Source organism: Carassius gibelio, chromosome A2 (genome assembly GCF_023724105.1).
Source record: "Carassius gibelio isolate Cgi1373 ecotype wild population from Czech Republic chromosome A2, carGib1.2-hapl.c, whole genome shotgun sequence".
In the NCBI taxonomy this organism is placed as follows: domain Eukaryota; kingdom Metazoa; phylum Chordata; class Actinopteri; order Cypriniformes; family Cyprinidae; genus Carassius; species Carassius gibelio.
In genome coordinates, this window is record NC_068372.1 from 22,471,731 (window position 1) to 22,489,725 (window position 17,995).

General features: G+C 35.7%; 2 protein-coding genes across 3 annotated transcripts; both read left to right on the forward strand.

The window, feature by feature from the left end:
• The first annotated feature begins 2,510 nt into the window (after positions 1-2,510).
• Positions 2,511-10,559, forward strand: LOC128031584 (sterile alpha motif domain-containing protein 7-like). Of its 2 annotated transcripts, none has more exons than XM_052619912.1 (10): positions 2,511-3,454; positions 5,389-5,453; positions 5,955-6,072; positions 6,208-6,334; positions 6,850-6,974; positions 7,072-7,150; positions 7,826-8,511; positions 8,856-8,977; positions 9,060-9,170; positions 9,458-10,559. In XM_052619912.1, exons 3-10 carry the CDS (start codon positions 5,970-5,972, stop codon positions 9,692-9,694), a joined length of 1,590 nt encoding a protein of 529 aa, XP_052475872.1. In that variant the 5' UTR covers positions 2,511-3,454; positions 5,389-5,453; positions 5,955-5,969; the 3' UTR covers positions 9,695-10,559. The 2 variants fall into 2 exon arrangements, with proteins under 2 accessions (XP_052475872.1, XP_052475875.1); XM_052619915.1 differs by having other exon boundaries at positions 2,512-3,454; positions 6,211-6,334.
• Positions 10,560-11,282: 723 nt separating this feature from the next.
• Positions 11,283-17,960, forward strand: LOC128031607 (translocation protein SEC62-like). Its single transcript, XM_052619925.1, has 8 exons — positions 11,283-11,437; positions 13,585-13,693; positions 13,816-13,921; positions 14,196-14,397; positions 14,497-14,592; positions 15,304-15,364; positions 15,450-15,569; positions 15,683-17,960. Exons 1-8 carry the CDS (start codon positions 11,402-11,404, stop codon positions 16,177-16,179), a joined length of 1,227 nt encoding a protein of 408 aa, XP_052475885.1. The 5' UTR covers positions 11,283-11,401; the 3' UTR covers positions 16,180-17,960.
• The last annotated feature ends 35 nt before the right edge of the window (positions 17,961-17,995 follow it).

Genomic DNA, 17,995 nt, shown 5'->3' on the forward strand with positions numbered 1-17,995 from the left:
TTTATTCATTCTCCAGTGTCGGTTATATTATGATAAGAAAGAGTTAAATATTTTTATTTTATAGGTGTTTTGTAAAACCTAAGGTAAGAAATTTGAGTAGTGTTTCTAACAGACTGGTCGCATTGTCCTACTTCCACATCGTACGTGATTAAATTCATATTTTTCAGGACTGCAACTGCAAGTCATTCCCCTTATGAGTGCACTGAAAGAATGATCATCCTACAGTAGATGTGCATAAATGACCTTTGTGTGACATAAACCCCCTGTATGAACATATGTGAAAAGCCTCAACATTCCCCAACAAAGACATCATCTAATTATAATCCATCTTTTCTATGTTAGGTAAAAAAATGTTAGCCTTGCACAAAGTTGCTTTGTATAAAAGCAACTGCTAAATGCATAATTTATATATATATATATATATATATATATATATATATATATATATATGGGTGCATTACAACCCTAGAAAAGGGTTGTAAAAAGGTATGGTTTACTACCATAATTAATTCAAAAATGACATCATGGCTTACGTATCCAGCTCTAGCACAAACATCTCACCTCAGCCACAGATAAAAAAAAAAAAAAAGATGAGGTGTGAATGTCTTCTTCTGATGCTTTTTCACAGGATAGGACAGTTCAGTAATTTATGTGATAATGTAAAAAATGGATTTGACTAAAACTGCTGCCCTTTTTGGTGTGTCGTTCAGGTAAAGCTGAGAGAATGTAGGCTATGTTCATGCTGGCTGTCAGTGAAGGCTGGAGGATGTCATAAGATGTCGTTTCTAAAACTTTGGTAAAGTCAAAATAGCTCCCTGCATGCTGGGTATCACACATTTGAATTTGGTAGAAAGAAGATTTTCAAATATGAATAACTGAAAAATGAAATTAATAAATTAATATTATTTAATATGAATATAAATTATTTCATTTGAAATGTAAATGTCAATTTTGTATTACCTTTATAAAAGCCAAAATTGTAAAACCTTCATTTGAATAAAAAACAAATACCTGAGAAATGTTCTCCAAAACATGTGTTTGGGCTGTTATGATTTTTAATGGAAGTATTTTCATGGGCACCTTCACTGCATGAAAAATTATTAAAATAATCAATATTGAAATCCATCAGTCTAAAAGACGTGTTAGTAACTTCATATGTGCAGCTACTAAAAAGGCATGGTCTATATTTGAATTTATTTGTTATTCATATGTGTTTGTTTATCTGCTTAATTTCTATGAAGAGTTCCCTTATCCTCTGCATGTGTCATAATTCAGACTTCACCAACAGAGTGTTTACCAAGTGGTTTTGGGGTTAAACCCCACATTATCCCTTTGCCTCAATGTGCCTCTATAATACAGTGCACAAACAGGCTGGGCAGAAATCTGTCTAAAAAAGCTTACTCCGCAAAGTTTCTTAAATTAGTGGTTTACATGTCTTAATACTCAGTTCTCATCATGTCTGAGCACTTTATTTGTCATTCTCTCTTTTTTTTCTAACCATGTCCACATTATATTGTTTGAAGTGTGATTTGTTAAGTGCACCAAATTATGATGCATAGCAGTTCACTATAAGTCATCTGACAGATTTTTGAGCAGTAGACTAATCACATTAAAATGCTGTTAAAGACTTACTGATGTAAATGTTATTTTGAAATTATATTATATGTAGCCTATATTGTATTGTATTACATGTAAAATCTGTTCATATGTAATTATTAAATCTGTGTGATTGACTTGCACTTTTCTAAAAATCAGATTTTTTTCTATTGGAGCGTCAAAAATATATATAATTGGATAGAACAAGAAAGATGGTCAACTTGCACTTCAATAAATAAAACAGAAATTCCAAACCTGTGTGAGTTTCTTTCTTCTATTGAACACAAAAGAAGATATTTTGAGAAATGCTAGTATCCAAACAGTTGATGGGCACTATTGACTTCAATATAGGGAATAAAAATACTATCAAAGTCAGTGGTGCCCAACTGTTCAGATACCAACATTTTTCAAAAGAAGAAAGAAAGTAATTCTGGTTTGAAACAAGTGGAGGGTGAATAAATGATGACAGAATTTTCATTCTGGAAGTGACCATATCCTTTAAATATTAGAACACTTTAAACTGACTTTTCTATTTTATTTCTATCTATATTATTAATTTGTTCATTTGATGGCGCAGTCTTCAATGTCACATGATCCTTCAGAAATCATTTTAATATGCTGATTTGCATGGAATAATAGCATTTATTTAAACTTGTTTAGTCTTTTGTAACTTTATTAATTCCTTTACTGTAACTTTTGAATAACTTTTGAACTTTTATTCCTGCCAAATAAATTTAGCTATTAATTTCTTTGGGAGAATTTCTTCTAGCCCCAAACCTTTGTGTACTAGTTTATATTGTATATTGTAATTTTTAAGGCTTAAAGATGAAATGCTATTTCATAAAATGCTATAAGGTAATGTCATCAATCAGTACTCGAGATTCCTTTGACTTCACAAGCATTTGTTTACTAATTTCTTACAAAGCTTTGCATAGCACAGTAGGTAGTGTGTGGGGCCATTTATAATAATCAGCAAAACAGCTTTATTAACCCACTGTCAGTTTATCCCAGCGGGAGATCAATGCTTGCCGCCAATCTCTGGGTGTTATGCATCTCCCCAAGAATCTGTTTTGCTGCAAAATGCTCATATGCCGCCCAATTGAGCGCACACCTATCCCTGTACTAATTCTTCCTGATCCTCTCAGTGTTAAAAAATATAAGTCTGGGAACTGCAGACGATGCTGTAAGCGGGTGGTGAGCACAAACTGTCAGATTAACAAGTCTGAGTACATGATCCTCGACAACATAGTGAGGAGGGCAGTCATACAATGAGACCTCATACAGCCTCTGATTAACACTCTGACAATCATTTCTATGAGTTGCACACACAGAAGAACGCTTGAAAAGCACATGCACATCTAGCTTGATTTCAATTGACACTGTCTTTTACATGGAAAAGGAAGCTGGGCATTTAGGAGTCTTACTCTCGGTGTTAAAGTACTAACAGAGGATTACTGAGGTAAATGATGAAAGAGGTTTAGCCACTGTGCTTAGCCAGTGCTCTTAATTACATTTCAGCAGAGTGTCCCGTGTGCAGTTGGATGAGAGATCATAGTGATGTCAGGTAAGGGGGGGGGGGGATTTAAGCAGGCAGATAAAGCCAAACTAATAGAGAGATAACATGAATCTCCAATTAAAGGTCTTTTTTAGTTAAGACCAGGAGCTGGCACTTGTTGGCCAAAGCATTTGCAGCAGGACTGAAGACCTGAGAGTTCTGAGGGTTGTGGACTTTCTTGGTGCCGCTTCAGGTCTCATGCTCATTTTGGAATCATTTCGCTTGTTTGGAATGAATGTGTTAATATTTTCATCCTGACTGAGAGTTTGGACAGATTCCCATTTCTCTGGCAGACATTCAGAGGTGAGTCTAATGTCTCTTCAGTCTTTATGGCTTCAATTTACCTTCCACTGTTAGGTATTTTGCTAGTTTCTGCGTTGTATTTGAAACTGTAATGTAAGATTGTAATATATGATTTTAGACTGCATTTTTTCATTGGTGCAATGGCGCATGGGTGTTCAACAGTGTTATTTGCGTTGCTACTGCCCATGTACATATTTTCTTGGAATTATAATAGCATGTGGACAAATCTTTATTTTTATTTACTTGTTAAAAATATTTTTAATGTGTAAAAGAAGTGATCAAGGTACTTGATACTGTTCATATCCTTGTCACTTCCAGTTATACCAGTCCTAGTCTTGGATGTGGAACAATCATGTGCACTTACTGTACAAAGGTAGTACATTAGACCAGATGATTATTATCTTCTCTACTATGACCTACCCAAATGCAAGACTTGATTTAAGTCGTCAGCAGTTTTCTCTTAATTTATTCCTTTAATGAGATTAGCCACAAGCAAATCCTTCCAGTTCACGTCTGTGACTTGGATATGGCATCACTTGTCACACACACATGCCAAAAAATGTGCTTGCTATGCAAATATGTCCAATACTTGGGGTTTACCTTCCTTGTGTATGTTTAAGCCTCTTAAACATCTTAAATGTCTGCAAATTGTATTAATTTCTTTTATATGTCTACTCTATAACTTCTGGTAGCTTTCTGTTGATGGATAATATATGAAAATACATAACCATTGGCACATTTTGCATTTTTATACACCTTTTTCACAATTACATAAAAATATCTATACTTAAATTACAGTGTACAGTTCTTTAAAAAAATCTATTTTTATTACAATTTATATATTTAACATTATTATTATTATTAATAATACTAAATTATTTATAGAATAGTTAAACATAGAAAAGCAATCATAAATAATACATACAGATAATAAATATCACTCCTTCATTCCATATTAAACTGACTCTCTGTGTATCAGGCAGAGTTTTAACAAGGTTGACGGTGTGTCTGGCTGCACCACATTTAACACATAAACCACCTATATCCCAGATTTATTCCCCAAGGTGTTTTTGGGACATCTCTAGGGCTAATGGAGGCAAATAGGCTTAGCACTTAGGGTGTATTGTCCGGGATGCTTACAGGCAAGGTTTGCTGGGGGTAAAACTCTAAACTCTGGGATTACCTCCAACACATCCCTTTAAAATGCTATATAGTCAGGATTTAGCTAATAGGATCCGAGGGGGGGAATAGGGGCCCTGAAGGTAGTTTGGGGGTTAGCTGACAGCAGAACTGCATGCACACGGGTCAGCAGATGTACCAGGCAGACTGCTGGACTAACAGGAGGATTACAGGATTCAGATTAATACGGCTCCTCATAACTGGTAATACGCACAGAGGCTGTCCCATACAGAAATATGATAGAATTCATCCAGGAATAAAGTTCTATAGAGCTAATTATCTAGGCTTGTTATATTCCAGTAAACAAATTCACTCAGGTAGAAAAACAGAGATGTGACCAATTTTTTTATTTATTTTTTTTACATACAATCTGTTGACCAAATGAAGTGCATAATATCACAATACAATGCCATGTTATAATATAATATAATATAATATAATATAATATAATATAATATAATATAATATAATATAATATAATATAATATAATATAATATAATATAATATAATATAATATAATATATATGTTTTCTTGTAAAGCCCTGTATTTTTATTATTATTATGAAACTTTTTTTTTTTTTGGCTCTACGTGTTTGTTTAGAGAATTTTAGTAAAACTATACTTGTTCCACTTTTTAAACTTTAGGCTTATCATTTTAACTGGGAATCTCTACTAAGAACAAGGATGTTGACAAACTGGTTACAGCCTATCGTTTTCTCTCTCTGTATCTCGTTTTTCAATTTCCGACTGAAAGGAGTGACATTACGGAAACATTTTACACCTCACTGAGTGAAGATAAAGCACAGGAGGAGTAAACAGGTACTTCATTGCATGACATCTATCCTTTCTAACATTGATGTTTGAGTTCACCTCATGCTTCTGTCTTGGTTGCATTTTAAATGTGTGTTGTTTACTGACCTGTCAAGAAAAGGGTCATACTGATCTTTGAGCCAGTGGAATCGGTTGTGTGTCTTGTGTCAATACTATGTAATTCGTCTCGCTGCTATTTCAGTATTGGCAGAGAATAGGTACATTATATGTACGTTTTACCATTTCAGTGACTTTATCGGCAGCTTAAATAGTTACACCAGTAGGTGGTGACTTAATGAGTGAACCAATAATTAAGTAAACCAATTTGTTCCACATGAAATTTAGCTGAATTCAAAATTCTGAACACAAAATAATATGTTTTGAAGATTGATTACCAAACCAAACACTTTCAGTTCGCATTGACTTCTGTTGTATTTTTGTCCATACAATACAGTGATTGTTCTTCATGTGCAAAATTTCAAGAATGTAGCCTATGTTTGTTACACTTAGCAAATAGGTGGTGTCATGACCCCACGGGAACAGCTAAGGAAGATATCGGCGCTGGGAGAGCAAGGTGCCCTAGATGAGAAACACTGGTACCGAATGGTCAATGGAATGTCTGCTGGAGGTAAGAGCTCTTCATAGAAGTGGCAGAGTTCATAGAACACTTTAACCAGAGCTGATCGCAACCTTGAAGAATTATGGCTTAGAAAGAGCTACTTTTAGACTAGAGACACCTTCATCTGTTCCCCTGTGTTTGAAGCAGAGATAAGGCAAAGGCAGGAGCTCATGATGAGGAACCAGATGGCCATGACTCCACAGATCTTGACTCAGGGGCAGCAGAGACTGCAGGGTGTCCCGGCACAGTTTGATCCCCGCTTCATGGAAAGGTCTGTTAGAATGAACTCCAAAACAACCAAGACAGTAAAAGAGAATGAGTTTTTAATTGTTAATGGATATTTTAGGTTCGATTTACATGAGCTTTAATGTCATGACAAGAAATTGACATTTATTGCCAAAGCATTTTCAGCTAACTAAGCAGTTTAAATTAGAATTTTACAAATTTAAATTCTAACTTCAAATCTTATTTGTCACACACACAACCATACACAGTATAATGTGCAGTGAAATGTTTTTTATGACTCTTCATACAGAATGAACTAGCACAGAAATGAAATTAACATAAAATAGAAAGGACGTAGGAATGAAAGGAACATACAAATAAAAATAAATAAATCATAAAGCATAAATAAGACAATGGGAATGGGAAAGGTACATGGGAATAGGAATAGAAAATAGAAAAACATAGTAGAAGAAAAAAAAATGTAGAAAATAGAAATATAACTAGATAACCAAGATGTAAGCTGTAAGATTTGAATGATGTATGAATCCTCTTTTTCTGCAGGGACCTGATGCCGCCCACTGAAATAGTATCAGCTGACGCTAGACAAATCCACATGGGTGCCCACTTCGGCCACTCTCTGCCCACAAACTCCAATGTTATTCCAGGCAGAGGATTCCCTGGCACAGGTTAGAATGAAATTATATGCTGGTTAAATGTAGAGAAATACAGGGGAAGCTCAGTGAGGAAGAACAATCTAATTTTAGAATTTTTTCCGTTTTGCAGGTTACGGCTTCCTTCCTACTGAATCCATGGAGACGGTTGCTAGACGACAGGAGTTAATTCACAAACAGAACATAGCCAGGTAAACGTTAGAGTATTTGCTATAACTATGTTAAACGGGAGTAAAGTCATACAGATGAATGCAATACAAATCCATAGAGTGCAACATTCGATTTCTAGAAGTTAAATCTCCATTCATTTTGTCCATAGGAAAGACAGATTTGTTGTGAGTTAAACTGATGGTATATGCCTATGTTGAAAACATCTGTTTGCATTATTTCAACTTGTTTTTAAAATGATCAGGTTTAACTCAAACCAGAAAATTCCACCAATCAGAGAATAGTAGTGAGCAGATAGAGCCAAAAGATCATTGCAGCCAAGAACTTTCAAAGTAATAAACAAACCAGTGTTAATCTATCTATCTATCTATCTATCTATCTATCTATCTATCTATCTATATATATATATATATATATATATATATATATATATATATATATATATATATATATATATATTCTTTTCTTCACTAATATATACAATCTAGTACCTTCCATCGAACAGTACTTCTGTCCAATTTTCAGTTACTTTTTTGCATTAAATAAAAGTTTGTAATGTTGTTATTCACCTTGTAGCTGATTGTCTTGATTTATGGCTTATAATGCTTTCACAAAGACATTTTTAAAATCCCTATGAGAAAAATGAAACCTCTGAAAAAGTGGGCGTGCACTAATTGTAAATAATTTTTTTCAATGAGGATGGAGATGAATGCTATCCTGCACCAAAAAGAACTGGAGAACTCCCACCAAAAGGGTCTTATCGGGATGGAGAATCCTATGATGTACCAAGGCATCCAACCCAATCCAACGGCCTTCAGGGGACGCCAGCGGCTCCCAGATAATCATGATGTATTCATCCATCGCACTGCCCTTGAAGACCTGCATGCTAACAGTCTCCTAATGTCAAGCCCTTACCCACCAATCAACACATTGCAAAGAGAGCGAGGACGCAGGACCGGCAGAAGGACTGCCAATCATAAGAGCTCATACAGCAACATCACTCTCCCAAAAGGCCAATCAGAAGAGAAGAACATCGAGCAGAGTCCAGGAGCTGCTTCAGGGGAGGAGAAGGATGTTGAAGGGAAAGATGAAGTGAGCAATGAGACCACCACCAGCAAACCACACCAAAACAAAGTAGAAACAGAGCTGTCTTCTGGCAGTAGTAGGAAAAGTTTTAAGGAAGGAGAGCCCGGGATTCGCAACGCATGTATTAGTGGACAGGAGGGCTGTACAGAAGTCACCAACTGCAATGCTAGCACCAGTGAAAAAGACATATCCAGCCACTGCTCGGCTTTTCATGAAAAGTTTCTGTACCCGTCTGTTTCTGGCCCGCTCACAGGGATGCCCTACATGCCCCCCGTGCCAGGAAATGGACTACCACTTGGTGTGTTTATTAGTTTACCTTTTTTTAATGCAGTTGTTGAGTTTAACTGTATTGTTTAGTATTATTTATATAATAATATAAAAAGTCTTAGTTTAGTCTTTATTATATTTTCTACAATATGTTGTCATTTTAATTTTTGTTGAAGTTTTAGTAATGTTGTTATGTGCTTTTGTCATATTTTATTTTAAATATTTAAAAAAAAGTTATACTTTTAATTAACAATAACAACATTGCTATGTAGCTGTTTGTTTCGTCAACTTATATACATTTCTTTTAAGACAAAATGTAATCATGATTTATGATAGTCAGAGTTACATATTCATTTTTGGTTTATTTTCAACTAGGACATCCTACTATGTTTCTTAATGGAGAAGAAATGTCTTCATTAGAAGATATTCGCAAGTGGTCAGATGATGACGTCTACAACTTCATCAGTGAAATACCAAGCTGCGCTGAATATGCACAGGTAATAAAAATTTTAAAATTACTAAATGCAATTACAATTATATACCTTTTAGTCTCATTCAATCGTGTGTCATCCATTGCAGACATTCAAAGACCACATGATTGATGGAGAGACCTTACCTCTTCTTACAGAGGACCACCTCCTGGATACACTTGGGCTAAAGCTCGGGCCTGCGCTCAAGATACGATCACAGGTATTCGCCATCTTTCAAAAGGACCAAATTCTATCTGAATAAGAAGGTTAATCGTTCAAATTAAATTAATATTCAAATATTAACTCAAATGAAGTATATTTTGTATATGTAAAATGAAAAATACACATGAAGTATATTTTGTATATGTAAAATGAAAAATGCACATATATGACTGATTATTTTAAGGGTCCTCTCTTCCCTCCAAGAGGTCCTTGGTCTTCAAAAAATGAAAGTTTATTAAAGAATGAATACATTTAACCCATTAGTTTGTTCTGTTCTCTTTTTAGTTGTCCCGACGGCTGGGTAACATGTTCTACAACATGATGAACTTGCCTCTCGCCGTCTCCGGTCTGCAGCCTCCACCTGAGAAAAGCGGGGACAGATCATCAGACATCAGCTCCCCCCTCAACTGCAACAGTGTGGAGCTGCTCAGCAGCCCAAGAGACACAGAAGCTCTTAAAGCTACAGAACCTGTTAGTGAAGCTGATAATCCCTCACCGACCCAGATGAGTGAGACCACCTGAATAACCATGCAGAACTCAGTGGCGGCTGATCAACAGGGGGCGCTGGGGCACCACCCTCCTCAAGTTAAATGAAGCCTACTTCAACATGTTAATGAGTCAATTTATTGAACAATTTTCACAGTCTTTAAACTGACATCTTAAAGGATTTGGTATCCTGTGGCTCCCCCGTGTGGACAACATTAATATTATGGCCTTAATCTCTGAATCACATTAATATAAATGGCAGATATATATTTTTTTTAATAATTACACATTTAATGATTTCTTTACAAACAATACACCCACATTAAACTCAAATTCACTGATTCATGGAATCTTATTTCATGCTTTAACAGTTGATTTTCAAACTTCAATTTTTAAGCTAAGCAGTAATGATACATTATTATAGCCCTTTTTAAATGGTTATTTAACAATTGCATTCAGTCCCGCTGCTTGCATTAATAGTGTGTTTCACTTTGTTGGCTCCCTCAAAAAAATTTACCAACAGCCGCCACTGGCAGAATTGTTGGACTTCTTTTTATAACTCAAAAATTATTTTCTATTTTGACACCAAAAACATAAGGTAGACAGGTACTGACATTTTTACAGTGAACTGACTGATTCTATGCTTTTGAATATTCATCACAAATATATTGTAGGCTCAGAATGTGGTTTCAAACAGACTAGGAGACTGTCGAATGCTGGGGTTTTTTCTATGTTTCTATATGTTTTAATAAGTCAGTAAATCATTTACATTTTTTTTCTTTTTCATTACTGCCCTTTTTATTGTACAATTGTATTTTGTTTTTTACTTCAAACTCGGATTATTCTCTGTTGTCATATACTGTTTTCTATGGAGAAAAATAAAAATAATTATTCCTTTGGTCTTCGATTCATGTGATATGATAAAAAGATTCATATACAGCATTTAGACACACACACATACACAACAGAATATACAGCGTGAAAATACATTATTTATGAAATATGTCTGAATCTATCTTAAATCCCTCATTTATGTGAGTTTTTTTGTAACATTAAATATCAAATCAAATTTAGCCTAAATTAAGCTAATACTTGTAGGGGGCAGATTCCAAATGATGTTTTGCAGTTAATAATAATAATTATCAAGCTATCAATTTTTACATATCAAGTGTTCCAGGGTAATTGAACCCCCAACCTTGCACTTCATAGTACAATGCTCTACCAAATGAATTACAGGAACACATAATAAATAATAAATCCCATGTTTAAAATATATTTGTTTTGATTATTTTATCCTTACAGTCCTTTTGAATGGTTAATCAATGCAGTCAACACAACGATAAACTAACAAAATTGCTTTTATTGTTTTTTTTATATATATATAGTTTCTTTTAATTAAAATAATAAATACTATTTTTATTTCATTTCGGGTTTCATAATAACCCTGGTTCAAATGTTAGGCTACTTCTTAGGTGTCGAACATTTGTTGAACATTGATGTTCTGTGTTGCTGTTAAATTTAAGATAGCTAATAGTTTATCTAACAATTCTCACTATAAAAAAATATTTATTTATTGACCGTGACTTCAATGCCACACCTGCACTTTAGATGGCAGTACTCATTCATTCAGATTTTAATTTGCCGAGCGAAGAAGTGGCTGATCACGGGCTTTTCGAACTATCGCGAGACTTCCCTCCCCACTATTTTCGTGACCACGTCAAGGGAACCCAGAAGTTAGAAATCATGGCGGAGCGCAGGAGACACAAGAAGCGAATTCAGGTACAGAATTCACGTAATGTTTGTTATTAGAGGCCTAGTCTTAGATCGCTGTTTGGCATCGAGTAATTTTTCGAGTTAACGTTAGTGTTTTGTTCGACCCATAATACAATTGTACGTTACTCTGATCCGTTATTTTTGCAACGCTCTCGTTTATGGGAGGTGGATTATTTGTCAGTGCTGGCGCAATTTTTGCGCTTCGTTTGGGTAATGCATTTAATCTTTTTGCAGGCACCTAATCATTCATGCAATTGCTCGATGGATTCGATGTGAGCATGAGCTGATTGGGATGTCTCTGTGTTTAGTGGCACAGCTGATGGAGTTGGCCATCTTAGCTCGGCACAGACTGTCCTCTTTAACCAGCTGCTGGCTCACATGCTTCACGAATTTGACCAAATACCGTCCAAAACGGAGCCCTTCTCTTCCCCAATTTTTTACCCATTTGCAGAGTAATTAAAGCAGCATTTCTCTCTCTCTCACACACACACACACACACACACACAAATAGTTTACTCACATTCATGTTTTTTTTTCAGTCTCGGTTGACTTGTTTTTTTTCCCGTTAAAAATACAATGATTGGTAGGCAGAATCCAGTAGTAACCATTTATTTTAACTGTATGAAACATTGTCAGTCCATAACATCATCTACTCAATTTTCCAGGAGAAAACGCATACATTTTTCAAACAAGTGACTAAATGCTGACAGGATTTCCCTTTAAAGTCATTCTCCATCATTAACACCGTGTATCGGTCTAAATATGGCAGTCAAATGCCTCTACTGTAAAGCGCTACTTTGCATTTCTGGCCATTGTAGTCAGAATACATTTGTTGTCAGACTTGGCTGCTTGTTTGGTTTTGGAAACCAGTTACTGTGCGTTTCTGTAATAAATGACATGTTATGTAAGAACAGTGGAGTTATGACGTGTCTTGATGAGAGTCACTCTTTATGGTCCTTCCAGGCTGTTTGTTAGTTTTTCTCTTGTGCAACAGGTTGAAATCCACTGTCATTACTTCACAGTTTTCTTACTGAAATGAAAATAGAGTATGATTGAAGGATTGTGGAGCTCAAAAATACGCTCATACTAAGACCTAAGGCTTAAGAATGGAGTCATTCATTATTTGAGTAAATGGTGTCTCTATAACCTGGCTTATTGTCTGGATTTGTGAGGGGGTTTTGTGTGTGTATAGTGTGGTCACATAGTACTAGAAGTAAGGATCTTTAACTTAATAAATGAGGTCAGTGAGGACTCATGTGTCTGCAGTGAGTCTGAATGCAGACTTTAATGTTTGCGAATAGATTACAGAGCACAGCACATCAGTGTGTGGTGAGCTGAGGCTTTTAATTAGTTCATGTTCATTAGATGACTGACAAGGGTCCTGCGTCCAGTGTCGGAGATTCACTTCAAAGCTTTTCAGAGGGGTTTGCTGGATTCCTGCTCGGCTGCTATTCTACACTCTCTTGAATGTCACTTTCACTGGAATTAATAGCTTGTGGCCAAAGGGACAAACCAGATTTTTGTCAAACTCTTTGTTTGTGTTGTGTATATTAATTGTGGTTTACATTATTAATATCTAGGTCCTCTCACATAGTGAAGTCTCACAGGTCTAGAATCATGCTCTATATAATACGGATGCATATTAAACTCTGATTATTGAAAGATGGTAATCCTTTTCAAGTTATGGATGATATTATGATATATCGTTTATACTATTTTGTTTAATGACAATTAAAAAAACTTAAAAGTAAAAGGGGTCGGTAAGATTTGGTAAGTGTTTTTAAAAGAAGCCTCTAATGTTTCCCATGGCTGCATTTGTTTGATCAAAGAGTAAAAACTAATTTTGTGAAAATTATTGACAATTTTCTACCATACTATATTTTAAAATGTGATTATTTGCTGACTTAAGAGTATATTGGTATCTTTCTTGTTAAAGTTTGATATTACCCAATGGTATGATCTTAAGAAATAAGTGATCTTGTGAAATATGATGAAATAAGTGAAATATGATCTTGTACTTTATCTACATAAACTGTGTGCATTCCTGCTGCAGAAGTGTGCATTTAGTGCAGATTAAGCTGGAATTCTGTTTGCATATTCAGTAGATGAGTGTAATCATCATGACTTCATGATCTTTGATCTCTCTTTTTCAGGAGGCCAGTGAACCGACCAAAGATGAGAAGGCAGTGGCCAAGTACCTGCGCTTTAACTGCCCCGCCAAATCCACCAACATGATGGGACACCGAGTGGATTACTTCATCGGTCAGTGCGCTCATTCCTGCCATGCTTGCTTCTGTTTCTTCTGCATAGGGTTTCATTTAATTATTTGTGTAGTTTTCAAAATCCTCTGCTTGCTGTCATTGAACCAAATGTTTACCCATCAGCTTCCAAAGCAGTTGACTGTCTGCTGGATTCAAAGTGGGCCAAAGCAAAGAAGAGCGAGGAAGCTTTGTTCACAACCAGAGAGTCGGTGGTGGACTACTGCAACAGGTAAACCTAGTCTTTTCACTCATTTCACCGTACTGATTGAAATCTCTGTGGTATTTGATATTCCAAAGCTTTTGAAAAAGCATCTTCTTATTAACAGTGTTGAAAATAGTGTGGGATTTTCTTTTGAGGAATAGAACATTCAAAAGAATAGCGTTCATTTGAAATATTTTGTAATATTCTAAATGTATTTTGATGAATCAGTGTGCCGTTGGGGAGTAAAGGGAAACGGCAAACTTTTGAATGGTAATGTGTATATATATCTGTCTATTCACAGGCTCCTGAAGAAGCAGTTTTTCCACCGAGCTCTGAAAGTGATGAAGAAGAAGCCAGAGAAAGATGGAAAGAAAGAGAAAGAAAAAGAAAAAGAAAAGGATAAGGCTAAGAGTGACAGTGGCAAAGAAGAGGAGAAAAAAAGCAAAAAGGACAAAGATAAAAAGAAGGACTCTGAGGCTGCAGACGCAAAGAAGGAAAAAAATGTATGATGTATATACAGGATAAGAAAACACAATGAAGTCCTTTTTTGCATATCTGCATATCATGATTCTTATTTTGAGGTCTTGTTTCTGTATGTTTAGGATGACAGTCCAGGATCTCCAAAGAAGAAGAAGGATGTGAAAAAGAAATTCAAGCTGGAACCTCATGACGACCAACTGTTCTTGGATGGCAACGAGGTCGAGATCAGTTCAGAAAATCATATCTAATAGATGCTTGTAAAAAAACATTAATTTTACTTCACAATTAGGCAGATTTCATTCTGTATTTGAAATAAAGAGTTTAACTGTCTGTTTTAAATGTTATACAGTGTAAACTTAATAGTCTTTTTTTTCACATTGAACATGGAATCAAGTTATCAAATGTATGATTAACAATATTTTTGATTTAGCAAACAACACTGCACAGGGGTAGCATAGTATTATTTTGGAATTATTTATTTACTATTATAATATTTATAAATATTTTGAGTTACCTTTTATTTCTATATTTCAGTTTAATTTTAATTTTATTTTTAGGTATTTTGTATGTTCTTCTTGCTGTAAGCATTTAAATGTATTCTTTTCATCAACCCTGGTAACAATTTTTTTAATGCCTTAATATTTAATAATAATAACAATCATAATTTTATGTCATTATACAAGTATTTTCTTCTTGCTCGTATTATTATGATTATTTTTTCAGTATAATTTATTATTTACACTGATGTTTTGGATCCCAGCCAGCCAATATTTTATATTATATTATATTATATTATATTATATTATATTATATGATGAGTGTTGTTGTGGTGATTATTAAAATAATGAATAAAAATGAAAATATTTGCTGTAAATTCTTCAATTTCACATGTTTTTTTTTTTCTTAAGTTATATTTGTCTTCCCTTCAGGTTTACTTTTGGATTTACGATCCAGTCCACTTCAAAACCTTTGCCATGGGCTTGATTCTTGGTAGGATCTGTTTTTCTCCAGTTGAGCTTGACTGTGGTTTCAGTGGCTCCAGAACTGATTCCGAGCTTTGTGTGTTTGTTTGCAGTGATTGCCGTCATCGCAGCCACTCTGTTCCCGCTGTGGCCCGCTGAGATGAGAGTTGGTGTGTATTACCTGAGCGTGGCCGCGGGATGCTTCGTCGCCAGCATACTTCTTTTGGCCGTTGGTAGGAGTTCTTGACTTATATCTTGTATTGTACAATTTCACATTACCGTTCAATGGCACTGCAGTATCTTGTCTTTTCTCATCCTCGTATTTCTTGTTTTCCCTTTGGTTCAGCTCGTTGCATCCTGTTCCTGTTCATCTGGTTGGTGACCGGTGGACGTCATCACTTCTGGTTCCTGCCAAACTTGACAGCTGACGTGGGATTTATCGACTCCTTCCGCCCCCTCTACACTCACGAATACAAGGGTCCACGCTCCAGCTCCAAGAAATCCAGCAGTGAGAAATCTGACACCAGAGGCGCAGATTCAAGCAAAGCTCAGAAATCAGATAGTGAGGACAAATCGGACAGCGAGAAGAAAGACGGCGATGAGGAAGAGGACGAAGACGACAATAAAGAAATCGAGGCGAGTGAGGAAGCAGGCGCAGAACGTCAGTCGGACACGGACAGTGACCGGCGAGAGGAGGAAGGGTCACAGCACAGCAACGGCAACGACTTTGAAATGATCACCAGAGAAGAGCTGGAGCAGCATACAGAGGAGGAAGAGGAGGAGGAGGAGGAAGATGATGAGGAAGAGCCAAGTGAGACAAAGCCCTTGACTGTTCAGACATAAACGTTTTCCTCACGCCTCACACATACTCCCATGCTCCATGTGGACCTGCTGACGTACTTCGGTCATGTTCAGAAGATGTTTCCCATTTCTGTTCAGGCTGAGATCTTCCTCTGAAAACAGACTTAAAGGTTAAACGAGAGCAGGAAACAGCTACGATGACAATGAAAATATTTCCCTCAAAATGCTTCCCCCTCTATGGATGCAACAAGTCTCCCTGTTTCTCTGGTTTTCTTTTTCTTTCATGTTAAAACTATCTAATGTCAAGGATTTTGTTGTATAAACATGTCAGTAATGTTAAGAAGGACTGGACTGGTCAATTGTCACAATGGTTTTTAACCCACATATAAAGGTTCACTTTCCAATCTAGTGAGAAAAAAATTCAAATCTGAAAGTTTTTGAGAGCTGTGCACTTGTGACACGATTAGCCTCATACATTTCTGCAATCACGTTTAAGTTAATAGACCTGGTTAATGTGAACAGAGAAGTTAATAAATCAGAACAGTATCTTTGATCGAGGTAGGCAGTTATTTAAAATCATAATTGCATTCAGAAGGGGAAACTATATCCACATTTGTGCCAAATAATGCGGGAAATTGAATCTTTTTTCATATGCATTCAATTTATGACCAAATTCCAGTCAAATAGATTTCAAACATGTCATGTCATAGCTCACATCCATGCTTCTGGTTATCTCATCTGTTGTTCAAACTCTGAGGTTGACGAATCGTGCTTCCTCAAGGGGCTGTGGTCCAAAATAACCTGTTAGTAGCTAGTTTGTGTTTTAATAGGGCCGAGGTCCAATACTATCCTTCCGTAGGGTTGCATACTATTGGCTAGAGTATTATTTTGCATTAGCTGTTTCTTTGACTCATACTGAGGATACTATTTAAGAGATAAAATACAAATGTATCATTTATATATGGATTCTATAAATCTACCAGAGATGTTCATGCCAGCAGTTAAGGTTCAGCATGAACTGTAATCAATTTTATAATGTCAGACATGGAGGTTTTACTTTTTAATGCATTTTGTACAAATACTAAAACCACCAATAATTGTTTTCAATGCTTGTGATGTCGGAAAGATTGTTTCTGGACAATTTATTGGCGAGTTAAAACATGAATTCTGTTCATCTGCAATGCTTTGATTTCTAGTGGGTGTCAAACGCGCACAAAAGGCAGCAAAGGTGTTTTGCTCTTTAAAAAAAGCCTGTTAAAGCTTCCCTCAAAATTCATGGTCATCTCAAGTTCAAAAGGAGCAGGGAAACCCCTCGTGCCCAAGTGAACTTCTCTTTCTTCTTAAAATGCTATGAATCTTTAACCATGTCTGTAAGTAGATGATCTTGCTGGTCACACTTAGTGTTCTTGTAGAAATGCTATGTATGTCCTCAGTATTCTTTGTCATTGACTTTGAAGACCTGGATAGGCTGGACATGACACTATGTGTGCAACTAAAGACATTTGTATTTTCTTTCTATTGAACTTCACTCACCTTTGTTGTCCCATTGTCTTTATAAAGGAGATAAAGATGCTGATATGCCAGATTACTTTTTTTTTTCAATTGGCAAGATGTCTTTCGCTGTCTATCATAATGTAGTGTTACATCATTTAAACAAACTGAAATCCCATTATCTTTTTTTATGTGGTCAACTTCAATTTACTAATTGTCCGTATTTGGATCAGTGTTGAGGACCGTCTTTTTGCAATATCTGGAAGATAATTTAAGTGTCTGTCAGAAATTATATCTGTATCCTTTTATTGCAATAAAAATATAGAACACAAGCATTTTGCATTACTTTGTTTAAAAAAAAAATCAC

Coding starts and splice junctions, on each gene's coding strand:
- LOC128031584 (XM_052619912.1), top strand. CDS start 5,970: ATGACCCCACGGGAACAGCTAAGGAAGATATCGGCGCTGGGAGAGCAA. Junction 6,073..6,207: donor CAATGGAATGTCTGCTGGAG/GTAAGAGCTCTT, acceptor CTGTGTTTGAAG/CAGAGATAAGGCAAAGGCAG. Junction 9,171..9,457: donor CGCTCAAGATACGATCACAG/GTATTCGCCATC, acceptor TTCTCTTTTTAG/TTGTCCCGACGGCTGGGTAA.
- LOC128031607 (XM_052619925.1), top strand. CDS start 11,402: ATGGCGGAGCGCAGGAGACACAAGAAGCGAATTCAG. Junction 14,398..14,496: donor ACGCAAAGAAGGAAAAAAAT/GTATGATGTATA, acceptor CTGTATGTTTAG/GATGACAGTCCAGGATCTCC. Junction 14,593..15,303: donor TGTTCTTGGATGGCAACGAG/GTCGAGATCAGT, acceptor TCTTCCCTTCAG/GTTTACTTTTGGATTTACGA.